Source organism: Girardinichthys multiradiatus, chromosome 8, assembly GCF_021462225.1.
Source record: "Girardinichthys multiradiatus isolate DD_20200921_A chromosome 8, DD_fGirMul_XY1, whole genome shotgun sequence".
Classification (NCBI taxonomy): domain Eukaryota; kingdom Metazoa; phylum Chordata; class Actinopteri; order Cyprinodontiformes; family Goodeidae; genus Girardinichthys; species Girardinichthys multiradiatus.
Window position 1 is genome coordinate 17253591 of NC_061801.1, and position 24240 is coordinate 17277830.

A 24240-nucleotide genomic window follows, 5' to 3' on the forward strand; every position below is an offset into this window, starting at 1 on the left:
ACCTTCTTTCTAGGAATCTGGCCGAATTTATTAGTTCTCCAAAACTCTGACAACCCAGGGTTCAGACCAGGAAGCAGGGTCGTAGTTTAACACTCCTCTCTGCAGCTTCCGTACTGCTACCCACCCATTACCCTATTAAGACAGTTTCTTGCCCACGGCCAAAATTGAATAGATTAAAAAATAATCTAAAATGAGGAAATCAGGAAAATCTAATAAAAATAAACTCAACTCAGACTAAAAGAAAGAAATTAAACAATTAAATGTGGCTTACTGAATATAAGATCTCTCTCTTCAAAGACTTTGCTAGTTAGTGACCTGATTTGTGACAATCAGATTGATTTATTTTGCCTCACAGAAACTTGGCTGCAACAAGGGGATTATGTTACTATAAATGAGTCAACTCCTACTAATTATTTAAATTTTCACATTCCTCAAAATACTGGGTGAGGAGGAGGAGTAGCAACCATCTTTCAGTCCGATTTATTGACTAGTCCCAGACCAATCAATAGCTACAACTCTTTTGAATATTTAATCCTTAGTTTTCCTCATCCAAATTGCAAAGCACTAAAACCACTTCTGTTTGTTGTGTTTTACCATCCACCAGGCCCTTACTCTCAATTTTAAGATCAGTTTTCAGACCTTTTATCTGATTTAGTGTTAAATACAGATAAGGTTATTATAGTGTGGGATTTTAACAATCATGTTGACACTGAAAGTGATAGCTTAAATATAGCGTTTAATGCTATCTTAGATTCAATTGGCTTTGCTCAAAACATTAACAAACCTACCCACCTTTGTCTTCATTCTCTGGACCTTGTGCTGACATATGGCATTGAATGTAAAGACATAACAATATTTTCTCATAACCCTGTCCTGTCTGACCCTTTTTTAACAACCTTTGAGTTTAATTTAACCAAGTACTGTACACCTGAAAGAAAATTTAATTATAGTAGATCATTATCAGACAATGCTGTAACAACCTTTAAAGAATCTGTTCCACTTTTAATTTCCTCATTATCACAGAAAAACACAGTGGAGGGCAATAATTCTGTTTCTGCCCCACAAATTGATTGTCTTGTTCATCATTGCGTGATGCATTAGACAATGCAGCCCCCTTGAAAAAGAAGGTAATTATTCATAGGAGGTTAGCTCCCTGGTTTAATTCAGAGCTGCGTACTTTAAAGCACAATGTTAGAAAATTGGAGAGAAAATGGCACTCTACACACCTAGAGAATTCCTACTTAATCTGGAAAAATAGCCTACTGTTATTTAAAAAGACACTTCACCAAGCTAGAACAGCTTATTTCTCATCATTAATAGAAGAGAACAAGAATAATACTAGGTTTCTCTTTAGTACAGTTGCTAAACTTACACAGTCATAGCTCTGTTGAGCCGTCCATTCCCTTTGCTCTCAGCAGTCATGACTTTATGGGATTCTTTATAAATAAAATTGATTCTATTAAAAAGAAAATCTTTGACATACTCCCAAAGATAATTACTTCATCCTCAGCAAGTGAGACAACATTGGACGTAACTGTAGAACCTGATTTGTGTTTGGACTGTTTTGATCCTGTGGAGCTTCCTGAGTTATCAGAAATATTAGCTTCATCTAAACCTTCAACTTGTATGTTACACCCAATCCCAACCAAATTATTTAAGGAAGTGTTCCCTCTGATTACCAGCCCCATTTTAGATATGATTAATTAATCCTTAGTAAATGGATATGTACCACAGGCTTTTAAGGTAGCTGTAATTAAACCTTTACTTAAGAAACCTTTGCTTGATCGAGATGACTTAATAAATTACAGACCTATATTCAATCTTCCATTCTTATCTAAAATTCTTGAGAAAATAGTTGCTAATCAAATGTGTGAGCATTTACACAGCAATGACCTGTTTGAAGAGTTTCAGTCAGGTTTCAGAGCTCATCATAGCACTGAAACAGCTCTGCTGAAAGTCACTAATGATATTCTTATGGCCTCAGATAATGGACTTGTGTCTGTACTGGTTCTGTTAGATCTCAGTGCTGCATTTGATACAGTCGATCATAATATTCTCTTAGAAAGGCTGGAATATGCTGTAGGGATCAGGGGAACAGCGCTAGGCTGGTTTAAATCTTATTTGTCTGACAGATTCCGGTTTGTTCATGTAAATGATAAATCATCTTTAAACTCCAGGGTTAATTGTGGAGTACCACAGGGTTCTGTACTTGGGCCAATTCTCTTTACTATATATATGCTTCCAATAGGTAAAATTATCAGGCAGCATAGAATACATTTTCACTGTTACGCTGATGATACTCAGCTTTACTTATCCATAAATCCTGATGAGCCCAACCAATTAGATACACTACAAGCATGTCTTGAAGACATAAAAACTTGGATGACTTCAAATTTTCTGCTTCTAAATTCAGACAAGACAGAAGTTGTCGTCTTTGGACCGGAGTCTTTAAAAAAGAAACTGCTTAGTCAATCACTTAACCTGGATGGCATTAAATTGACCTCCGATAATAAAGTAAAAAACCTTGGTGTTATTTTTGACCAGGACATGTCATTTAAATCCCATATTAAACAGGTTTCTAGGATTTCCTTCTTTGATCTCCGGAACATTGCCAAAATTAGCAATGTCCTGTCGAGGAGTTACGCTGAAAAACTGGTCCATGCATTTGTTACTTCAAGGCTGGACTATTGTAATTTGTTACTATCAGGATGTCCACAAAATGCAGTTAAAAGCCTTCGGCTGATTCAGAATGCTGCAGCAAGAGTTCTGATGAAAATTAAAAAGAGAGATCATATTTCCCCTACTTTAGCTTCCCTTCATTGGCTCCCTATTAAATCCAGAATAGAATTTAAAATTCTCCTCCTCACATATAAAGCCCTTAATGATCTAGCTCCATCATACATCAGAGATCTGATTGTTCCATACCTTCCTAACAGAGCACTTCGTTCTCAGACTGCAGGTTTACTGGTGGTTCCTAGAGTCTCTAGAAGTAGAGGGAGGCAGATCCTTTAGTTATCAGGCTCCTCTCCTGTGGAACCAGCTCCCAGTTTTAGCCCGTGAGGCAGCCACCCTGTCTACTTTTAAGGCTAGGCTTAAAACTTTCCTTTTTGATAAAGCTTATAGTTAGAGTGGCTTAGATTATCCTGAGCTATCTCTGTAGTTATGCTGATATAGGCTTAGGCTGCTGGAGGATATAATGACCACTTTCACCCTCTTCACTACATTCTCACACTACTCTCCAATTTTGCATTATTTGCTGTTATTTCAGCTTTTAACCTTGTTCTCTTTCTTTTCCCTTCCTAGAAGCTACACCTAGCCTGAATCTGTGTCTACCTGTGACACCTTTCTGGAGAGGGGCATCGTCCAAGCTTCTGCTGCCAACAACTTAATGCTCACCCTCTACCGATGATCCACATGGCCCTGTCTTTCAGTGTTTAACCCTTTTTCTCTCCTAGACATGGCAATTGAATGAGCTTTTACTGTGACTAACTCTATATTTTCTCTTTCAGACTCTAACCTTGAAAACTGGCTCAGAGTTAATCTGTTCTTTCTTTCTATGTGAAATGACTAAAGGAGCTACATCCATTAACATTTACTTTTCCTTACCATAGAAAGTACTCCTGGATCAGTGCTTCTTTGTTCTCTTTGTGTCTCTGCTCTGTTCTCTCAAACCCCCAGTCGGTCGTGGCAGATGGCCACTCACACTGAGCCTGGTTCTGCTGGAGGTTTCTTCCTGTTAAAAGGGAGTTTTTCCTCTCCACTGTTGTTACATGCATGCTCAGTATGAGGGATTGCTGCAAAGTCAACGCCAGTGACTGTCCACTGTCTCTACATGCTCATCCGGGAGGAGGGAATGCTGCAAGTCACTGACTGGATGCAATCTACTGGATTTCCTTAGACAGAAAAACTTTTTATCCAATTTGAATAAATAACTGAATCTGACTGCACTGTTCAATGATTAGGATTAATTGGAATGTATGTACCTGACTTTTGTGAAGTGCCTGGAGACGACATCTGTTGTGAATTGGTGCTATATAAATAAACTGAATTGAATTGAAATAGGTAAGTATAAGTGGTCAGAGAACATTTTTTTAGGTAATCCTACAGCTTGAATGATTAAATCATTCAAATCTGGGTGTAAAAGTCAATATTGCTACATGTTTTTATTCATATTGACTGCGAAAGTGTTTGTTTGCATGTAGGAATGCCGGTCCTGCAAATAATCAAGTATCTACATAGGAAAAAGATAGATACTAGTGTTAATCTACAAAACAGAATAACAGAGTAGGACAGCAGCTTTCTTGATGAGTACTTGAAAACTATTAAATTTAGCTGGTGTCTTTTCTATAAACGCAAGTATATGTTTTGAAATTAAAATGGAAAGTCGTAAATGTTATTGATACCAATAGTATGTCTGTAATATTCAATACGTTATAATATGTTAGCAGCAGTTGGAATATTTGTTTATTTTCTGTCTTAAATAATCCCGTTAATGTTTTACATTTTAATTTTACATTTTCATGTAATTACCATGATACCATGAAACAATGCTACTTTTACTCAAAGTTATCATACCTTAAGAATCTCGTACCGGCCCATGCCTAGTGCATGATAACTTTTTTTTCTTATCACTTTTTTTGGTTTTGTGTTGTCTAAGAGTTTCAGAGGCTGCAGTATTTAACCTACATGGTCTGAGTAAAGGTGTTGCCCCCTAACTCTTAAAGCAAACGCAACATGCCACTGACACGTATTTGTTTAGTTAAACACACCAGGTCAGAGCTCACACACACAGAGACATACACACACACACAAAACCTGTGTGCAGATCCAAGCTACAACGCAATAAAATGCATTTTGGTAAAAAAAAAAAAAAGATTTATAATAATTTAAAAAAACAATTTTCTACCTATTTTTAACATTTTAAACACAAAACCACTCACCAGGGTTCTGGTTGCACAGGAGTGAAAGAAACCCACTCAAATGACACCACCCAGGGTAAAAAGTACAACTGTATTGCAAAAAGTCAAAGCTGTATGACGTGATCAAAACACTCAGCTAGCTAGTGCTTCGACCAAAGAAGGCGAGAGTCCACCGAATATCACTTGTTGGATACTGCTACTCTACTACGACCACAAAGATCTTTAGGTAAACATGGCATCAGAGCGGTTACTATCTGTTAAGCTTATGTTTGTGTCAGAGTAAGAAAGAGACAGAGAGAGAAAAGAGAGACAGTAGAGAGTTCAGTGTGTGGTTATGTGTTTTCCACTCTTTAGACATAAAGTCATGGCTTTGAGGACATGCTACACCACCCGTGGCTACCTACAGTACAACACCACAACTGTAACAGCACCCCACTCACAACCAGCAAGCTACAAGTAAACCCTGTGTACATGAGAACGCATGTGGTTTTGTGTTCCAGTGTCATTTGCTTCCCCAGAGGATGTGCTTTTATATAAAGAGAGTCTTTCGCTGCCTCTAGTGCAGTCCTAGCTTGGCTCAATAAAGCATTAATTAGAAGTGTTTTTATGTTGCGTGAAGTCTGGAGACATTTGGCAAAGTACCCACCAAGGGGGTTGGGAGGGTCGTATGGATTGTGTCATGTCGGGGTAGGCCAGCGAGCCGGGATGGAAGAGAGAGAGGAATTACACAAAAGTGAGTGAATCACAAGGAGTCAAATCTCATCAGCTGTCGGGGTTCAGCTGCGTTTCGATGTCAACCCGACAGATTGGACACTTCCTGCTGGTAGCCAGCCATTGGTCTACGCAGCTCTGGTGGAAGAGGTGCATGCAGGGCAATCGCCTAGAGGAGAGAGAGGAAACAGTGTGGGTTCATATAGACCGTCCTAAAAAAAAAGTTATGTGCTTGTTAGAAACCACTAAAACCAGGGGGGATACAGTTGTTCATCCAGGCATAGAGATAACTTATGTTGAGTCATCAATCCCCACTTACCTCTCAGACAGCTGAGACTCCATATGTTGTAAACTGACTCTCTTTCTCCCCCCCCCCAGGGTGTTGTTTTTTTCCCCATTAGTTTCTGTTCCCAAATACATGTGCAAGTCCATGTGCATAATTCTTTAGATCAAAGAACAGATCCCTTTTATTTAAATTTTAGGTTTCTAAAATGTGCAATTTTCAGTGTCTATAAAATAAACTCTTTTTAAATATTAAATTTTTTTCTTACATTCAAAAGCATAAGCCAATCAAACACCAATAAGTTGGTACACAAAGAAGCTCATGTTGGGCTCCATAACTGCAAGAGGGCCAAGGTCCTGTGGATACAAAACAAGCCCAAATCATGAGCCTTCCACCACCGTGCTTGACAAAAGCATATAGCACGAGGGCTGGATAAAGCACTTCTGCCACTTTCTTTTTCAGTAACCAAAGATGTGTTTATCTTTTCAATCGTCCTGTCCAATTTAACAGTCCTGAACATTATTATGTAACAAACAATCTGGGATTTTGGGAATTTCTTGAATATTTTTCAGAGCACTGCATGGCCTGAGCCTAGAGAAGACCAAAACTGATTTCAATGCTTCTACCTGTGATTAACCTTTTTGCCTATAAAGATAAAAAGTCAACCTGAATAAAACTAGCTTTTTAACTCTTTCTGTGATGAAGGGAACCTACAACTCTATTCAAAGAAAAATTCTAATTGTGTTAACACACCTGAATGTTTCAGAAGAGCAAACTATCAAGACAGATTTCATTAAGATTTTTGTACTTGTTCAGTTGACCAGTTAATCAAATGCATTAGTGTATAAACACATGCTTCTTATTTATTTCCCAGACTTATATGGTAGCAAGTTAGGTTTACTTTTTTTTTTAATAAACAATGATAATAATATATAATATTTAATATAATATTTCAGTACCTGTTCATCTGTGGCTGCATTTACCTCATTTTAAGGCATGGTCTGAACAAGATGATTTTGTTCCTGATATATGAAGCCTTGGATTTGAGATAAAGTTTAATTAATTTTTAGTGTGACTGTAATTTGAGGGTTAGGAGTTGGATCATCACTTGGTCATCGTCAGCAACATCAATATCTACTACTGTAGTTGCATAGCAACTGAGAGGGTTAGAGCAAAGCATCATCCAGTGAAAACTGAGCAAACTGTTGTCTTTATACTTTTACTCACTGCATGTATCATCTAATCAACACAGTTGTTTACATTTGGCTCTCAGATGTAGATTTGTAAGATTAATGAACCAGTTTCTAACAGGGACTACTGTGCAAACGTTAGTCATCTATTGATCTCCTTGTTTAATTCATGAGAGACAAAAGTGCATTTCTGACAATATAGTGTTGATTCTTGAGTTATAGAGCATCACCTACCTGACATCCTCTCCATCCTCCAGCATGGACAAACAGATGGTACACTTCTCATCCACATCTGTTTCCTCCTCCACCCCAATCTTCAGTTGCAGAGGCTTTCTCTGTTAATAGATCAGATCACACAGAGACAAAAACACAATTCAAACTGATCTAAAATAATTTGAAAAATATTCAATGTTTGCATCTTTGTGTAGTTCTTTTTATCTGCAGTACCTTCTTGTATTTGTGTGGGAAAGTGAATCTTTCTATGGTTGTTTGGACAGCCCCCCTGCTGACGCTTCCCAATCGGTCCTCAAGCTGCAACAGCTCCTGTTCAAACAGCAGATATTCATTAGAATGACAACACAGTATAAAAAACTGCTAAAAGGACATTAAGGTGTGACAAATTTTTATTTTATTTTATTGTAATTTATTTATTTATTGGATGTAGAAGTCAGCACATTACAAACTTAGGGGATTTACCTCATAACTTTCTCGCACAGCGGTGGCATGCCTTGAAGGATTTAAACTTTGCAGTGCTAACAGATGCAGCTGGGGATATGGGTAATTTCTGATTTCATGAACAACCTGGTGAAGCAAAATGTTTACAGGATTAGATAAACTAGAAATCATGTTGACCTAAAAATGAGGCTTGTTGCAAACGGAGATATCTTTTGCATTTTTTTAACAAAAGTATTTGTGTACAGTTAAGGCCAAATGTATTCATACCTCTGGCAGATTTTGATTACAAATCTATTTCATTCAACCAGACAAGAGACAGACATGAGACATACATCTCTCAAAAAATAATAAAACAATGTGAAAGAAGTATCAAGTCAATAAAAATGTATCTGTTCTTATTTACATTTTATTTAAAAAATGACATGCCAAAAATATTTATACCTTTCTTAATATTCATGAAAAAATCTTTATTGGCAATAGAGCAGTCAACCCATTTTCATAATTGCCAACATGTTGTGCCTTTTTCCACTGGTATTGCAAGAATTTATCTTTAGCAATGAGACCCAAGTCTTTAAAATTGAAAGGCCTCCTTGTCATCACCCTTTATTTCGCCAGATAAAGAGCCATTGAGACTGAGATCTCTTTTACAAGGATGGCCTGGCCAAGAAGTCAGCAACACACATCGTGATAGCGACAATATACTAAAGAAAAATGACAAATGATATATTAAAATAGTCCGTTAGAAAATAATTTAAGAACTCCAGAGAGCTTATCATTTGCAGTACAGCAGTCGAAATCACAGTAACAATTGAAAACAAAGGCACTGCTCAATAGATTCACATTACCTATATTTTAAGATATAACAATCAATTCAATTCAATTCAATTCAAATTCAAAAATACTTTATTAATCCCAAAATTAAATTAAATGTTGTTGTAGCTCATTATGTAGGTTTTTTCGAAGAGCCGTTGTAGATGCTGTGGGCAGGAAGGATCTCCTGTAGCGGTCTGTCTTACAGCACATCTGAAGAAGCCTCTGACTGAAGACACTCTGTTATTGTAGGACAGTCTAATGAGGAGGATGCTCAGTGTTCTCCATAATGTTCTTCATTTTATGAAGAATCCTTCTTTCCACAATGATCTCTAGATGTTCCAGAGGAGTCCCCAGAACAGAGCCAGCCTTTTTTATCAGCTTGTTGAGTTTTTTTAAGTCCCTGGCTCTGATGCTGCTTCCCCAGCAGATGATGGAGAAGAGATCACACTCTCCACAACAGACATATAGAAGATATGCAGCATCTTGCTGCAAACACCAAAGGACCTAAGCTTCCTCAAGAAGTACAGTGTGCTCTGTCCCTTCTTGTAGACAGCTTCACAGTTGCATCTCCACTCCAGTCTGTTGTCCAGGTGAACACCGAGGTATTTATACTCCTCCACCATCTCCACCTCTTCTCCCATGATGGAAATAGTTTTTGACTTATTCCTGTTTCTCTTAAAATCTACAATCATCTCCTTTGTTTTAGTCACGTTCAAGATGAGATGATTGTTTCCACACCATGCCACAAAGAGGTCCACCACCTTCCTGTACTCATCTTCTTGTCCATCTCTGATCCACCCCACAACTGCAGAATCATCCGAGTATGTCTGCAGGTGACAGGAGTCTGTCTTGTACTGGAAGTCTGAGGTGTACAAAGTGAAAAGGAATGGTGAGAGTACAGTCCCCTGTGGTGCTCCTGTGCTGCTGACTACCTGGTTAGACTCATAACCCTTCAGTCTCACAAACTGTGGTCTGTTTGTCAGGTAGTCTTTGATCCAAGCAATTGTTGAGGCCTCCACCCGAGTCTTCTGGAGTTTCTGACAAAGCAAATCAGGTTGGATTATGTTAAATGCACTGGAGAAATCAAAGAACATGATCCTCACAATGCTGCTGGCTTTGTCCAGATGACTGGGTTTGTTGAAGCAGGTGTATTATGGCATCTTCAACTCCAACTCCACAGCGATAAGCAAACTGAAGGGGGTCCTGATAGTTTATTGTTTGTTTACTCAGGTGGGCCAACAGGAGCCTCTCTAGGACCTTCATGATATGGGATGTCAGGGCAACAGGTCTATAGTCATTGAGGACTGATGGGTGAATTTTCTTTGGTACCGGGACAAGACAGGAGGTCTTCCACAACACCGGAACCTTCTTCTGGGCCAGGCTAAGGCTGAAGAGGTGCTGCAGAATCCTACAGAGCTGCTCTGCACAAGCTTTCAAGACTCTAGGGCTGACATGATCTGGACCTGCAGCCTTATTCCGATTCAGTCTCTCCAGTTGCATCTTCACTTGACTTCTTGAGACACACAGGTGGAAGGTGGTGGCAAAGGAAGCATCAGCATCTTCTGATATGGTTGAAGGTAAACATGTAGAAGCAGAAGGGTCTAGGGCTGAGGTGGAAGATAAAACATTTGAATTGTTACTGGACAGCTGTGGGTCCTGTGGGTCAAAGGAGGGTGGGATGTCTGTTTGGCTGTGAGCAGGAGAGGAGGATGCTGAGCTTGTTTTTGAACTGAACCTATTGAAGAATGTGTTCAGTTCATTGGCTCTGTCCAGACCTCCGTCGGTCTAATCATCCTTCTGCTTGAAGCCTGTGATCTTCTTCATCCCTGACCACACATCTCTGAGATTGTTTTGCTGGAGCTTGCTCTCCAGCTTCCTCTTGTACACCTCCTTGCTGTCTCTTATCTTGACTTTAAGTTGCTTCTGTAAACTCCTCAATAATTCTCTGTCTCAATCTCTGAAGGCTCTTTTTTTCTTGTTAAGCAGGTCCTTCAGGTCACTGGTGATCCAAGGTTTGTTATTGGGGAAGCATCTCACGGTTCTGGAGGGGATGATGTTATCCACACAGAAGTTTATATAGTCGGTTACACACTCAGTCATGGCATTGATGTCCTCTCCATGTGGCTGGCACAGTGTGTCCCAGTCTGTAGCCTCAAAGCAACCTTGCAGAGCTTCTTCAGCTTCCTGTGACCATTTTCTCACAGTCCTCTTTATTACACGTTGCCTCTGAACAAGGGGCTCATATTTCAAGCAGAGAAAAACAAGATTGGGATCTGATTTGCCTAGAGGAGGTCTTGCTGTAGAGATGTATGAGTCCTTGACATTTGCATAAAACAAATCCAACGTTTTGTTTTCTCTGGTAGAGCAGCTGACAAACTGTTGAAACGTTTGAAGTGTAGCAGAGAGTGAAGCATGGTTAAAATCACCAGAAATTGCCACAAAACATTGGGGTTTTGTGTCTGTAGCTTAGCAACAACTGAGCTATTGACCTCACATGCAGTGTCGGCAACAGCGGAAGGTGGAACGTAAACTGTTGCCAAAATAACACTGGTGAACTCTCTGGGTAAATAATATGGACGAAAGCTTACTGCCAACAGTTCAATATCTGGACTGCAGAGACAACACTTCACAGTAACATGTCCTGGATTACACCATCTGTTGTTCACAAATTCTGCCAGTCCACCTCCTCTTTAAATCTCTGTCTGCTCGTATGGTTAAAAAGCCCGGCAGAGAGACGCTGGAGTCTGGGATATGATCCTGCAGCCATGTCTCAGTAAAACACATAATACTGCATGCCCGGTACTCTGGCTGGGTCCTTTGTTGGGCTTGGAGTTCATCCAACTTGTTTCCCAACAATCTCACATTGCCCATCATAATCGACGGAAGAGATGGTTTGAACTTCCTCCTTTTCTCTCTTCTCTTAGCTCCTGCTCTGCATCCACGGCGTCTCCTTTTCAACTCATCAGGGATTTGGGGTTGTAGTTGAAGTATTATTTGAGCTTTTGAGATATTAATCAGCTGCTCCCGGTTGTAAGAAACAACCCCGTTGCCATGGCAATGCATCATAACAAATTTCCAAAAGTAGAAAAGTATTAGGAAAAATTCTCCAAGCTGCACAGCATCCGACACTGGGGAGGACAGTCGTCCAAAAAAAATCAATTGTATCCACCACAAGAGGAAGAGTTCCCAAAAAAGAATAAATCAGAATCAAAAGTAACTGAGCTGAAACCTTGAGCGGCGCAATTCTAGAATTCTTTAATCTTTAGCTCCCACAGATTCTCTACCAGATTTAAGTCTGGACTGATGCTGGGGCACATCAGAAAAAACACTTTCGTGAAATTAAAAGATTACTTTAAACCAAAATCTGAGATTTTGTTTTTTGATTACTTGAGGTGGTACAAGCAAAAACTAGTTTGTTCTGGAGTTGTGAACTTGCTTTTATTTTTGTATTATTCTGGACATTTCAATCCACTCCCTAGTATTGACTCTGTTGCAGGTCCCTGTCTGTCTCTTTCATCATGTGACCAGCTCAGCTATTGACAGCTGTTTAAGGCAAGAAGCACAAAAAAAGCAGCTGAAACACTAGTCATTGCATTTTATGATGTTCTAAACAAACACTTCTGGAAGGAGGAACAGGTTTTTGAAGGAGGAGAACAAGTTTATATGTAGGTTTTGTCTGCACACAAATAACTAGATGGAAATATATTACAGCCAGAATAGACTAAACTTAGCATTAGCCTAGCATTAACCACTTTTAAACTGCTGTGCATGAAAACGCTGTCAGCAAGCAATGGATTTATTGCAGTATGTAGTTGTAAGTATTTAGTCAGATATACTGTTTCTTCAGAAACAAATAATAAAGCAATGCCAGTTATAGGAGCTTCTTCACCAAGGTAGCCCTCAGTTGGAGGAGCATTTTGAAGCTTTCAAGAAAACAGATGAGAGAGACGGCAGGCACTGGAACGTCACTGTTGAGTAATTTAAGTGCTACACAATTTTATGTAATGTAGACCATGCAGTACTGATGAAACAAAAAGTCTTATTTTACTGCCAATCCACACCTTTGATTTTAATGAATGATCGGACTGGGCCTCGGTATCGGGAAATGCCTAATCTTAAATCACTTCAATTGGTATCAAGGACATAAAAAAATACTGATCTGTTGTTTTGGATCTCAGGGTTTCTGTACATCCTTTATATACATCCCGAACCTATAACATAAAAAAAGAGATTAACAAAGAATAACACAACGTACCACTTGGGCAGATGATGTGTTCCTGGGGAAGTGGTGCAATCGTGGGGAGGTCAGGTAATGCTGATAGTGCTGTGGAAGCTGCTGGAGTTGGTACTGATGAGGGAGACCAGCATCTACACTGAGATCCCTGCAGTGAGAGACAGGCGTGGGACTAAATCAGCATTATTACTCGTGCCAGCCAACGTGACAGACGACAGATGGGTACAGAGAGGAATAGATGGGATAATTTCTCAACTCTGCAGGATTCCTGTTAGTCTCAGATGTGACTCACCAGTCGGTGCCTTCAGCCAGGTACCGTGGCTGCTGTGTTATTGGCTGAGGAACATGGATGGGAGGGGAGTATTCATAACCTGAACGCAATCGGTGAGAATTCAGAGGAATACGCTCCTGGGTTCTTCTGCAATTGAATTAAAAGGGTTTGGAGTTTAATTTCTGAATGTATGCACATGTATTTGCATGCAATACCATCACTACCTGGATGAGTGAGGAAGGATCCTGCGGTGCTGCGCTTCAAAGAGCTGCTGCTGGATGAGGTATTGCTGGTGTAAGGCCTGAGGTAGGAATGAAGGCCCTGGCATGTCCTGAAACTGAGGGGGTGCAGGCAGGGCAGTGAGGGTTGGGTGGTGTGCGGGGGGTAGGTGGGCGGCCAGGCCTGCCTGCGGGGGCTGGCCAGCGTGTCCAAGAGGGAACTCTGCTGAGATGGGAGCCTGGGGAGTGCCCAGGTGAAAGTGTCGGCAGGAGGTAGCATGGCTGTGCTGATGCCTGTTGAAGTGTGCTCCTATGTGAAATAAATGCAATTGATGAGAGAAAATAGGCCTGCAATCTTTTAAAAAGAGACAGAGAGACCTCACAATAAATATAAAATCAACACAAGACTACAAAAACAGAAGAAATATGACTCAGAATAAGAGACATCAGGACTCAGAAGACTAAAATCGAAACCCACTTGCAGTTACACCCTTCAGGGCCAACATATCATTCATGTTGGCTGGGATTTTTCAAAGACAAGCTTTGGGACCACACTTATCTGCTGTGGAAGGGTAGTTAACTGAATGAATTTGAGCTCTCTATTATACCAGCTATTTGAAGGAACATTAAACTCCTTATTCATAATAATGCAATAATAGCGAGGCACCACAGAAGTTAGAAGAAAAAATAACGTGCCTCCCTTTCCACTTTCCCGCGGTTCTTAATATCAGAGACAGCAAAGCCATTAGATTGCATCAAAGTCTAACAATACAAATTACTCTCAGCACAGAGAAACAGGGACTGAACAGAGCTTAAAGTAAAAAACTAAAAGAAATGTTATTTCAACTTCCAATTACAGCTCTCAATCTTTCTGGACCAGTGGGATCTGGAGGGCAGACTGTTCAGGATGGTGTGCTCTACCATCAAACTGATTTTCACAGTTTTATGCTCAAATAGCCCATAATAATCTGTTAAACAGTAATGTAAAGAGACAATGTGTGTCTAATGTGTCCAAGATGGAGGATTTGCTTATGAGTTATTTTTTCTAATACATTTCATAATTGCTTGCAAATTAATTTAACAGTAGAACGGTAATAGAATAAATGTGTAGAATACATATTTTGTTCAATGTTTACAACAAAAGCAAGACATTGTTTAGGACCTGCTAATAGCCAATATACAATCTTTGCACACCCATCCATTGACATTCCGTCTGTTCCTATTTCAGTTTCTTTTCCATAAAGACACTGTTATTATTGAAATCAAAAAATCACATTTCCTCAAAGTAAACTTAAAACAGAATATAGAAAATCATTTTAAAACATCTGTTGTCAATTCGGGGGGAAACTTAGCACCCTCTTTTGGCCTAATACAGGTAGAATTATAAAATTGTGGAAATTTGATCACAATACATAGTGGCGGGTTTGCAGTGTATACAGTGGTTCTTAAGAACACATTCCAATCGATTGGGCTTATTTTGGCTTCTTTATCAATATTTTATGTTAGTCACATGATTATAGAAACTTTTAAGGTAAAAGAAAAGTGTTTTAGATTGTAAAATATGGAAGTCAGAAAAATAAGAAATTGAAAACCAAAATTTGGAAAAGAAAATGAATTTGAAAAAAAGAACATTTATGATCATCACGTATGGTATAAATTATGCAGTATTTATTTTACAGTACAATTATTTTAAGAGAATTAGAACAAGTAATGATAAGACTTTTTAATGAACAAATTTTACTTGGTTATACATTTTTTGTGATCAAAACAAATATTACACAAGTGTGTTTTACACATATTTTTTATGTTTAGCCTTTATTTAACCAGAGAAAAGCTCAATGAGATTAAAAATCTATTTTAAGAGTGACCTAGACATCAAAAAGTGGCTGGTAAACATTTTAGTTTTGTCCCTAAATGTCAGTGCAAATATGAAACGTCCCCCCACAGATATGATTGGTACAAAATGTCCAGGGTTTCCTTCTAGTATCTGAAAGTGGCAGGAATGAAATAACCAAAACTCAATAATGACAAAATGGTGGGGAGGAGAAATGACCTGCACAAGCATTAAGCCACTTAATAGAAACTAATTCTAAATATTTTGTACCATGTTGGGTTTGATTTACAGATGTTATTTTCTGCCTAGTGTTATTTTTTTGTGTGTTTTTTATTGTTAGGTATCTTATGTCTGTATTTGTATTGCATCACCATGATTCGTTGGATTTAATATTTTTGTTCTCCAACCTTTACCTTAGTGCCACATTTATTCCTATAGAATTAAACAGTTTTAATGTGTATAAAATCTCACATAGCTCCAAATGTGATATGTAAGACTGTGAATGTTTAAATTGTTACTTTGCAGTTCTGTTGCTGCTCTTTACCATTGCCCTGGTACATATATTCATTTTTAGTAAATTCTGTCATTTTGACCTTTGTTTTTAAGGTATATATACTTTAGTTCTTGTAGAAACAAGTAGTATAGAGGGCCCAAGCCTGTCCTTGGTGGGCCTTTTCAAGATTTCTCTGTGGAAAGAAGCCTAGACAGCAACAATATGATGTTTGTTTGATCTGTATAAAATGGACATTGTAAAACAATTTAGAAGTTCAACAGCATGAGAAATTATAATTTGATGACTTATTTTCTTAAAATATCAAACAAAGAAGCGCAAACCCTTTAGCTTTTAAGGTATATTTGATCATTTGTGCTCAAGCTATTTTAGCTAAGCTATGCTAATTAGCTGCTGGATGTTATTTCATATTAAGATAGAGTGGTAAAAGCAACTGAGCAAAAGCAAATACGCAAGTGTTTCAAAAGAATAACAAACTTTCTGTTTTATCATTGCTGACATATAAGCGCGCTTGCACTTCAGTGCATTTAGCCTCAAGAAGGGAGAAGCCAGTGAACCCAGAAAGGCACAGCAAAACATTTGGCTGAGGAAGTAGAGCATAAATGACTGATATTTTGGATTGGTTACTGCCTGCTGTACATCAGTTTTTTGTGTGGGCCCTGTGACCTTGTAAGATTGGTCTCTGACTGAAGCTTATTATAAAAAATTTTTTATAGCCTGACCTGCTCCTGTTTGAATCTGACATGATGCAGAGCTACGAGGAATAGCTGCGCTGATGTGACATTTGTGCTTTGATTTACAGACATAAAATCCTATATTGGCAGAGAGCAAACCATCCACCCAGAAACCCAGCCAGCCAGCCTCAGAAAATCAGCTTGTCATCCCAGAGCAGTTGCACAGGCAGCCCCTCCCCCACGGTTTGGCTGCAGCATGGTTTCCCAGTGTGAGTGACAGCTGATAAGACCCGCCCACTTGCGACAGGAAACCTGCCTCATCTCCTCCAGATTTCCCAAATCACACCTCCTCTCTAACATAATCTTCTCCTGTATACCTTCCATCCATCATGTGACACTCTTAAGATTACCTCACCTGATGAGCTCAATGATCAGTAAACTCACAGGCATAAGCTGCATCACTGTTCACACTGCTGGTTAAATAAGGACACATTATAGTTTTACTGTTGGAGAAGAGCCAGTGCAGAGGAGTATATGCATTTCAGCTGTTGAGTTATTTAAATCTCTATCGCTGGAGTTTGTGGAGAAATGTGCCAGGCTTGCAAGGTTGCATCTCCAGTGCTCTGTCTGTCTGCACATAAATAATTTCTGAAGCCCTGAACTAACGGGAACGGTAAATATTTGATTGCTCCTTGTATTAAATCTCCATTTAGATGCGCACTCAAAATACTTTAGAGCCACAAATCAAATTACTTGGTATTAATGCGACACCACAGTCTGTGCTGCATGTTGTAAAGATTTCTCCCATGAATTTTCTGCTGTGCTCCAAGTGAGACAAACACTTACAGTCAGACTGTGTAATGAAATACTGCAGACACCATTTTAGCTTCTACGGTTTAAATTAAAGGTTACTTAATGTTTAACAATGTATAATTGAAAGCCTTATCAAGTGGTCTAATTTATACTTAATGGGTTTTGCTTTTCTAAATTGCCAATATACACTACGTGCTTTGCTTACTTATTTTCATCTTCCAAAACTGCAAGCACCATCCTGCTGGTTCGCAGTTGATGAATTTATTTATAAATGTGACATGGTCTGTTCTAATAATTTTGAAGGAGGGTTGGATGTGAGAAGTGAGTTTCTCTTAACACCCAAACAAAATATAAAAGTTTCACACACATTAAATCCACTGTTTTCCAATTTTACGAGTTTCACTCTTTGATTTATCAGATATTTGAGAAAACCGTCTTATCCAAATGTTATTGTAAGACATTCACTGACACAGATCTGTCTTCTCGTTTTTTGTTGTGTACCTAAGCTATGCGAACTTGTGAACTATTTTTACTTGTTTGTATACCTGGATTTCAACCACAGAGAGGTGTCTTTCATACACAAAGTTTTCCTCATTTCTTTTTAGATGCAACCCAATGTTATGCAAAATGCACATACCCATTAAACTGTTCCACATTTTGTCAGATTTCAGCCATAAAACTGAATGTATTTTAATTAGGATTTTATGCAATAGACCAACAAATCAATAGGGTGGTTTTGTTAGATGAGACCAAACCTTCAAATCAACCTGAACACGCCTTCGGCGTGGTGAAACGTGGTGGTGGCAGCATCATGCTTTGGGATGCTTTTCTTCAGCAGGTACAGGGAAGTTAGTCAGAGTTGATGGAAAGATGAATGGAGGTAAATACAGGGCAATCCTGAAAAAGACATAAGACTAGGGTGGTTGCTCACCTTCTAGGAGGACCACAACCCTAAACATATAGCCAGAGGCACTATGAAAGGCTTTACATCAAAGCACATATGGATGTATTAGAACGGCCCAGTCCAAGTCCACACCTAAATCGAATAAAGAATCTGTGACAGGACTTGAAAATTTATGCTCACACATGCTCTTCGTCCAATATGACAGAGCAGGAACTATTTTACAAAAAAGAATAGTCAAAACATTTTAATCTGTAAAATGTCCAATAGACTTGCAACTGTAATTGCAATGGATATTGAAGAAATACATGTATCATTTTCCTTCCACCTCACAACTACACACTATTACACTGTGTTGGTATATCACATAATATACCATTGAAAGGAATGAAAGGTTGTGGTTGTAAGGTGACAAAAAGTGGAAAAGTTCATGGTGTGTGAATACCTTCGTATTATTTTCAACCTTAAGTAGCTGTCGATAAGCCCTTTTCATTGCATCTTTCAGAAAGACAAGAAGAACAAAGATATAATCTGATTAACCAAAGACAAACCGTTTTTATTCATAATTAATATTGAGTCTTTGTACTTTAGCAGCCTTAGAGATGCTGACTATCAGTCGCACTGACACATTCATTGTATATTATGGTTGTGATCACTGTTTCATACTGAAATACTGACACAGGAAATATAGCCAATAAATCTTATTGATTTAGTTTGAAGCCAGGCACCTTTCAGGCTGCAAATCACAGATTTGCAAATCTGCAAATTAAATTTTTGATTCATATTTCCATTTTCAACAACTATTGCCTGCATTTTTCACATATTACAAATAAAAATATCTAAAAAACATAAGGTGCAATGAAAGCTGGAAGCTGAAACCTCACTTGTCTGACTGCTTATTTTCCTTCTACAAAAAATGAATGAATCCCAGTATTAAAGCATCAACAAAGATAACTTCCTTCTTATTACCTTGGACGTGTTCAGTTTGAAAGGTTAGCACCTCAATTCATAAAATTGGATTATTTGATTTCTGGAACAGACATATGGTGCCCCAATAAGCCTAAACTGGATCTTCTTTTCTTTCATTACAGCACGTTGTATAAAACTACACAGAAATCAATGTCTTTAAAGGTTTAGAGGTAATCAATCGTTTAAAAGAATGTTCAAAACATCATTCTGTACATTTAAATGTGAATTGAAAATATTGCCCTTACTGGAGTTTAAAAAAAACTAATATTTTTAGTATAATATAGGAAATTTGCCAGGGAATTTTTAATAGAGTAATTTGTGCAATTCAGGGGAGTGTATTAATGTATTTGCAAACATCTTCTAACTATTTTAAAAGGAAATTAGACCAACAGGTACAGCATCTGCCAGAGTTATTGCCCCCTGGTAGAAATATGTTGGAAATACTAAAATAAATTCAAAATAAATCAAATAAATGTGACACTTCAACCCTCAATTTATGTACATGCATAAATACGATGCCACACAGAGAGAATTTCCTTTAGTCTCTTTTCAAAATGGGAAAGACGAGAAAACATACCGTTCAAGTAAGACATGTTTTGATCTTCAAAAGTCAGAATAAAGCGGCAAGAAATTAAGGTACTCGCACACACTTGTGTAAATTTATAGTGAGAGCAATAACTAAAAGGTTTAAGCCAACTGAAAATGTGATTATCAAGAAAAGATGAAGTCCCAGCCAAGTTGTTTTTAACCAGCATGTACTGTAAGGATGGTAAGAAAAGTAGTAAACACGTGCCAGGAAAAGTCTTTTCTGTCCTACCATCACCAACATAAATGTGTTTACTTTTCTGAACCCTAACTGAGCTTTAACCGGTACCATGGTTAGGTCTACAATCTGGGATGATCTACCATGGTTAGATGAGTCTAAAAGCTTCTTTTGGAAACCGGCAGTCCAAGTTTCACGTAAGAGTTTAAAGTGAAACAAACTTGAGTACATGAAAAAAGGCTTCACACCCACTGTTAAGTATGGTGGAGGAGGTGTGATGCTGTGGGCCTGATTCTCTTCCAAAGGCTTTAGCAATCATTAAAAAGTGCATGGTATCATGAACATTTTAAAATACCAGGACCCTCAGATATGGTGGATGGTCTTAAGAGATTCTGCAAAAGCAGATGTGGAAAGTGCCCCTTCCTCTGTATGCTCTAGCTTTGCAAGTCCTTTCCTATTGGCAAAAACTGGCATTGTACAATGTGTTAACAGTGCAACTGCCATCAATTTAAAATACAAAATATATTTCCTAAAGTGATATTTTTCCCTACTAATGCGATAAAAAGTTATTCAATTATTTAACCAATAATTGAGAAGGGGGCTACATCTGGTAAATAAAATCAAATATAGTGAGTTTTTTCTTTAAAGTGATTCCTTTTGTAATGTAACACCAATAAAAATCAATGAGTTGATGTGAAGGAGGTAGTGTTTAGTTTTATAGGAAATGATTTAAGTTGATGATGTAATAGAAAAGGAAATATCAGTACTGTCTTTTTTTGTTTAATGGATAAAAGGTTGCCCTGGCTCCAAAAATAAGCCAAGTCAGCAACTTGAGGAGACTCTGTCAAAGACGGCTGAAAAATGAGAGCACACACAGAGTGAGGGGACTGTCTCAGTGACAGCACGGTGGGCAAGGGAAGAAGGAGAGGGGACACATGGAAATCAGCAAAAAGCACACTGAAGGTTAAGAAGAGAACTAAAGTCTTTATTGGGAAATATTAGTATGAGTGGCACTGTGTGAAAATAGTAATAATAATATATAACCTACAAAACTATTATAATACCATGCAAATAAGACCAAAGACAAGGCCTAACCATGCTTTCTGTAGGGTTAAAAGAAGAGAAGCAGCATCCAATGAGTAGATGTGTATGCTTACAGCACATTTCAGTACAGCAGGGACATCTCTACACAAAGATTACATTAGAATCTGCTGTTCAATGTGAAAAAAAAAAACAAAAGTATAAAAACGAACATGCATTAGGTTCTAATATAAAAAAAAAACAAGGTAAAAAACCACAACCAAAGAATAAAAAGACATTTTGGTTCTAAAAGGAGTTCTACAGCAGTGCAGGATATACACATCCCTGTAAAATGGATAGCATTCTGGAGGTGCTGGAGGATTTGAAAAGGAGGAGGGGCGGGGCATGATAGTGGGTTATTTTCAAAATGGCACAATGAGTTAGAGCCGCATCTCGCCAATTTACTGTGAAATCAATTCGGCTAGCAGGAACACAGGCTCGGACACATGGACAGGGTTATGACCAGCTGTTTGGACGGCACTTTTAACAGGTGCAGTGGACCATCAAGGGTGAAAGATAACCTCACTGAAATTGTGATCTCAGCATTATAGAATGAAGTCCAATTTATAATTTGGATTACAAATAGTCTTATAAATATAGCACCTCATTTAGAGCATAAAAATGCTGGTACAATGCACCTTTTGCAAATACGGGATGGAGACGGAAATCAGACAGTTCGATCAAGCCTTGCTGTAATCGAATCCAGGAGGATCAAAATGTATCCACTTTACAGAAATTTACAGCAGAATGCAGTCTATCCACACTGAATGGGAGAATCACAATGACAGCCTGTAGTAAACTCTACAATGGGTTATTCACTAAAGAGCAACATGACAGTTTAAATAAGGACAAACTGTTTTCCTACAGAAAAAGTGTTATTCTTTAGTCTGTTACACAGAAGGATACGGTATGAGTGGGAACTCGGTTTGTTTGTCTGTTTTAATGCCAATGTCTTCTTCAGATGGAAAGAGGAAATGAGGAAGAAGGGGGTTCACAATACAGCTAGATGCAGAGAACAGGCAGAGGCTACGGCAGACAGCAGCAGATGATCGTTAGCTACACAATGGAGGGGGACAAAGGTCTGAGAAATGCGGAATGTAGAGCCAGCCTCGATACTATGGAACAGGAAAAAAGAACACAAATAAAAGCACAATGAAATCATTGGTGCTACTGCATGTAGTTTTAACAATCAAAATAATTACTGCTACAACTACCATCATTATTATTATTATTATTATTACATAATCAACACAGATAGCCTGCTGCATTTAAGAGGCATATCTCTCTGTTTAAATGGCCAAATCACACATTTAAATTTCAAATTTCAGCTACTTTTTAAATGACCAATTCTAAAGCTGCATATTCTTTTTTTTTTTTTTTCTTTTTTATGACTGACAATGTAGAGGCATTTTTTATTATTATTTTATGGCTAAATCAACATATTTCAAAAGCATATGTTGTTGTTTTAAAGCCAGTTAAACAGATTGAATAAACATTTTTCAGCTTTTAAATCAGCGATTTTACAGCATATTTTTTATTTTGTTGATTTTTTTCGCCAAATCATCACAATTTATAGGCATATTTCCGGTTATTTATGGACAACTGAAGACATTCAAGAGGTATGTTTCTGGGGATTTTTTTTGAGCCAATGAAAGATTTTATTTTTTAACTATTCCAATCCGATTATGAGGCATATATGTGAGGTTTTTTTTAACTAGCTAAAATCATTACATTTGATGCTCTACATTTTATTCATTGAGTGCCTCCATTGAAATTTCAGGTTTTGGAGAAAAAAAAAAAAAACAACATTTATACCACACTTATCTACTCGACAGATATTACTGTCAGACACATTATTTAATCTAAAAGTGAAATTAAAACATGCGCAGAAAATTTTACGCAATTCATCAACACAAAGGACTAAACAGCCCCACGTCACACTGATTTTTTGGTTTGTTTTTAGATACGAATCCTTGGTCGGCCTGGATCGTGCTAAACTACAATAGAGTTCAATTAATTCCTGGTTAAGCTGAGCTTCTATACGTCCGACAAAAGGCACAAAAAAAGGCACAAAATCACGCACGTAAACAGAGCGCAGATAAAGCAGACAGCACTGCGCTAACCGCTGAGGATAAAACAAAGCGAGCCTGAAAATCTGACAGCTGTGGTTTACGGGCCTAAGAGCGCCATAAAACAACACCTCCCTGACTCTTTTCGCTTTAGCTGCCTGCATTCAGATATAGGTGCATTATAGCGGATTTTTTTTTTTTTTTTTAAGCGTTGCTGCAGTTAGCAGGACGACTAATGTTTGTGTCTCCATCGGTTCTTTTAAGCTTTAAAGTGTCAGCTCTGTTTATATCATCTTTATCGATACTAACGGGAAGAAAACGCCGAGAAAATGTACCGGGGGTTAGTATAAAACATAAAAAAACAACGTAAATCTAGTCATACCTCTATTTCTAACTGAGCCGAAGACAGGGAGAACCAGATATCCAACATGGACTAACACCATTCTGGGTCCTTCTTTGTTGTGAGTGCAGCCAGCAAGACAGATGGTCCATGGAATGATCCCCTGTAGCCCCCCTCCGTTCTCCTGCTCAGTCAAACGGACAGGCTCAGCTGTAAACACACACACACACACACACACACCACAGCGACCAGTCACCACACCCCTTTCAGCAGGACCAGTCGGCTTTGGCATCCCGATCCACCAATGGAATCAGAGTCTGGGCAGGGGTGTCTTATTTTGGACAGTCCGCCTCTCCATGACAGGACCATTCAGGATTAAGCACCACAGAGTCACATATATGTTTTTATCTTTGTATATTATTTTTCTGTGTGTAGTTATAGATTGAACATTAAACAGTTATTTGTAATGATTTGGCAGCAATACACTTCAACTGTAAAATACCTGAGAATTTGGAATGTGTGGGATTTTCTACATTTGTTTCTGGAGAGTAAACAAGATCAGCAGTTCACTAATACAGCTTAGGGTTTATTTTACAACAGGAATATAAGCATGGGCATTTTAATGATCTGCATTGATGAAGGAACATCAGCCACAAACTTTAATATATTCTATTGAGATTTTTTGTGATAGACAATGACTAAGTAGTGCATAACTGTGAAGTGGAAGTGGCATTTTGCATGCAAAAAAAACAAAAAAGAAACAGCATGCAAAATGCTACGTTTGGTGGAAAAATAACACAACAGTCTGATCAAACCATTCTCACCCTAAAACATGGTGGTGGTAGCATCATACTGAGGAGATGATTTCCTCCAGGAAACAGGGAAGCTTGTCAGTAGTCATAGGACTATGGATGATGTTAAATATGAGGCAATCCTGGAAAAAAAACCCAACCATAACAAAGGAGGTTCATC

General features: G+C 38.3%; 1 protein-coding gene across 1 annotated transcript; it reads right to left on the minus strand.

Annotated features, from left to right (window-relative positions):
* Positions 1-3948: 3948 nt before the first annotated feature.
* rnf165a (ring finger protein 165a) lies at positions 3949-23966 on the minus strand. The gene is given in 9 exon segments (XM_047371766.1): positions 3949-5799; positions 7338-7438; positions 7551-7646; positions 7800-7904; positions 12847-12973; positions 13118-13243; positions 13321-13624; positions 23311-23547; positions 23550-23966. Coding segments are annotated over 9 exon segments (1302 nt in total). The 5' UTR covers positions 23638-23966; the 3' UTR covers positions 3949-5681.
* Positions 23967-24240: the final 274 nt, after the last annotated feature.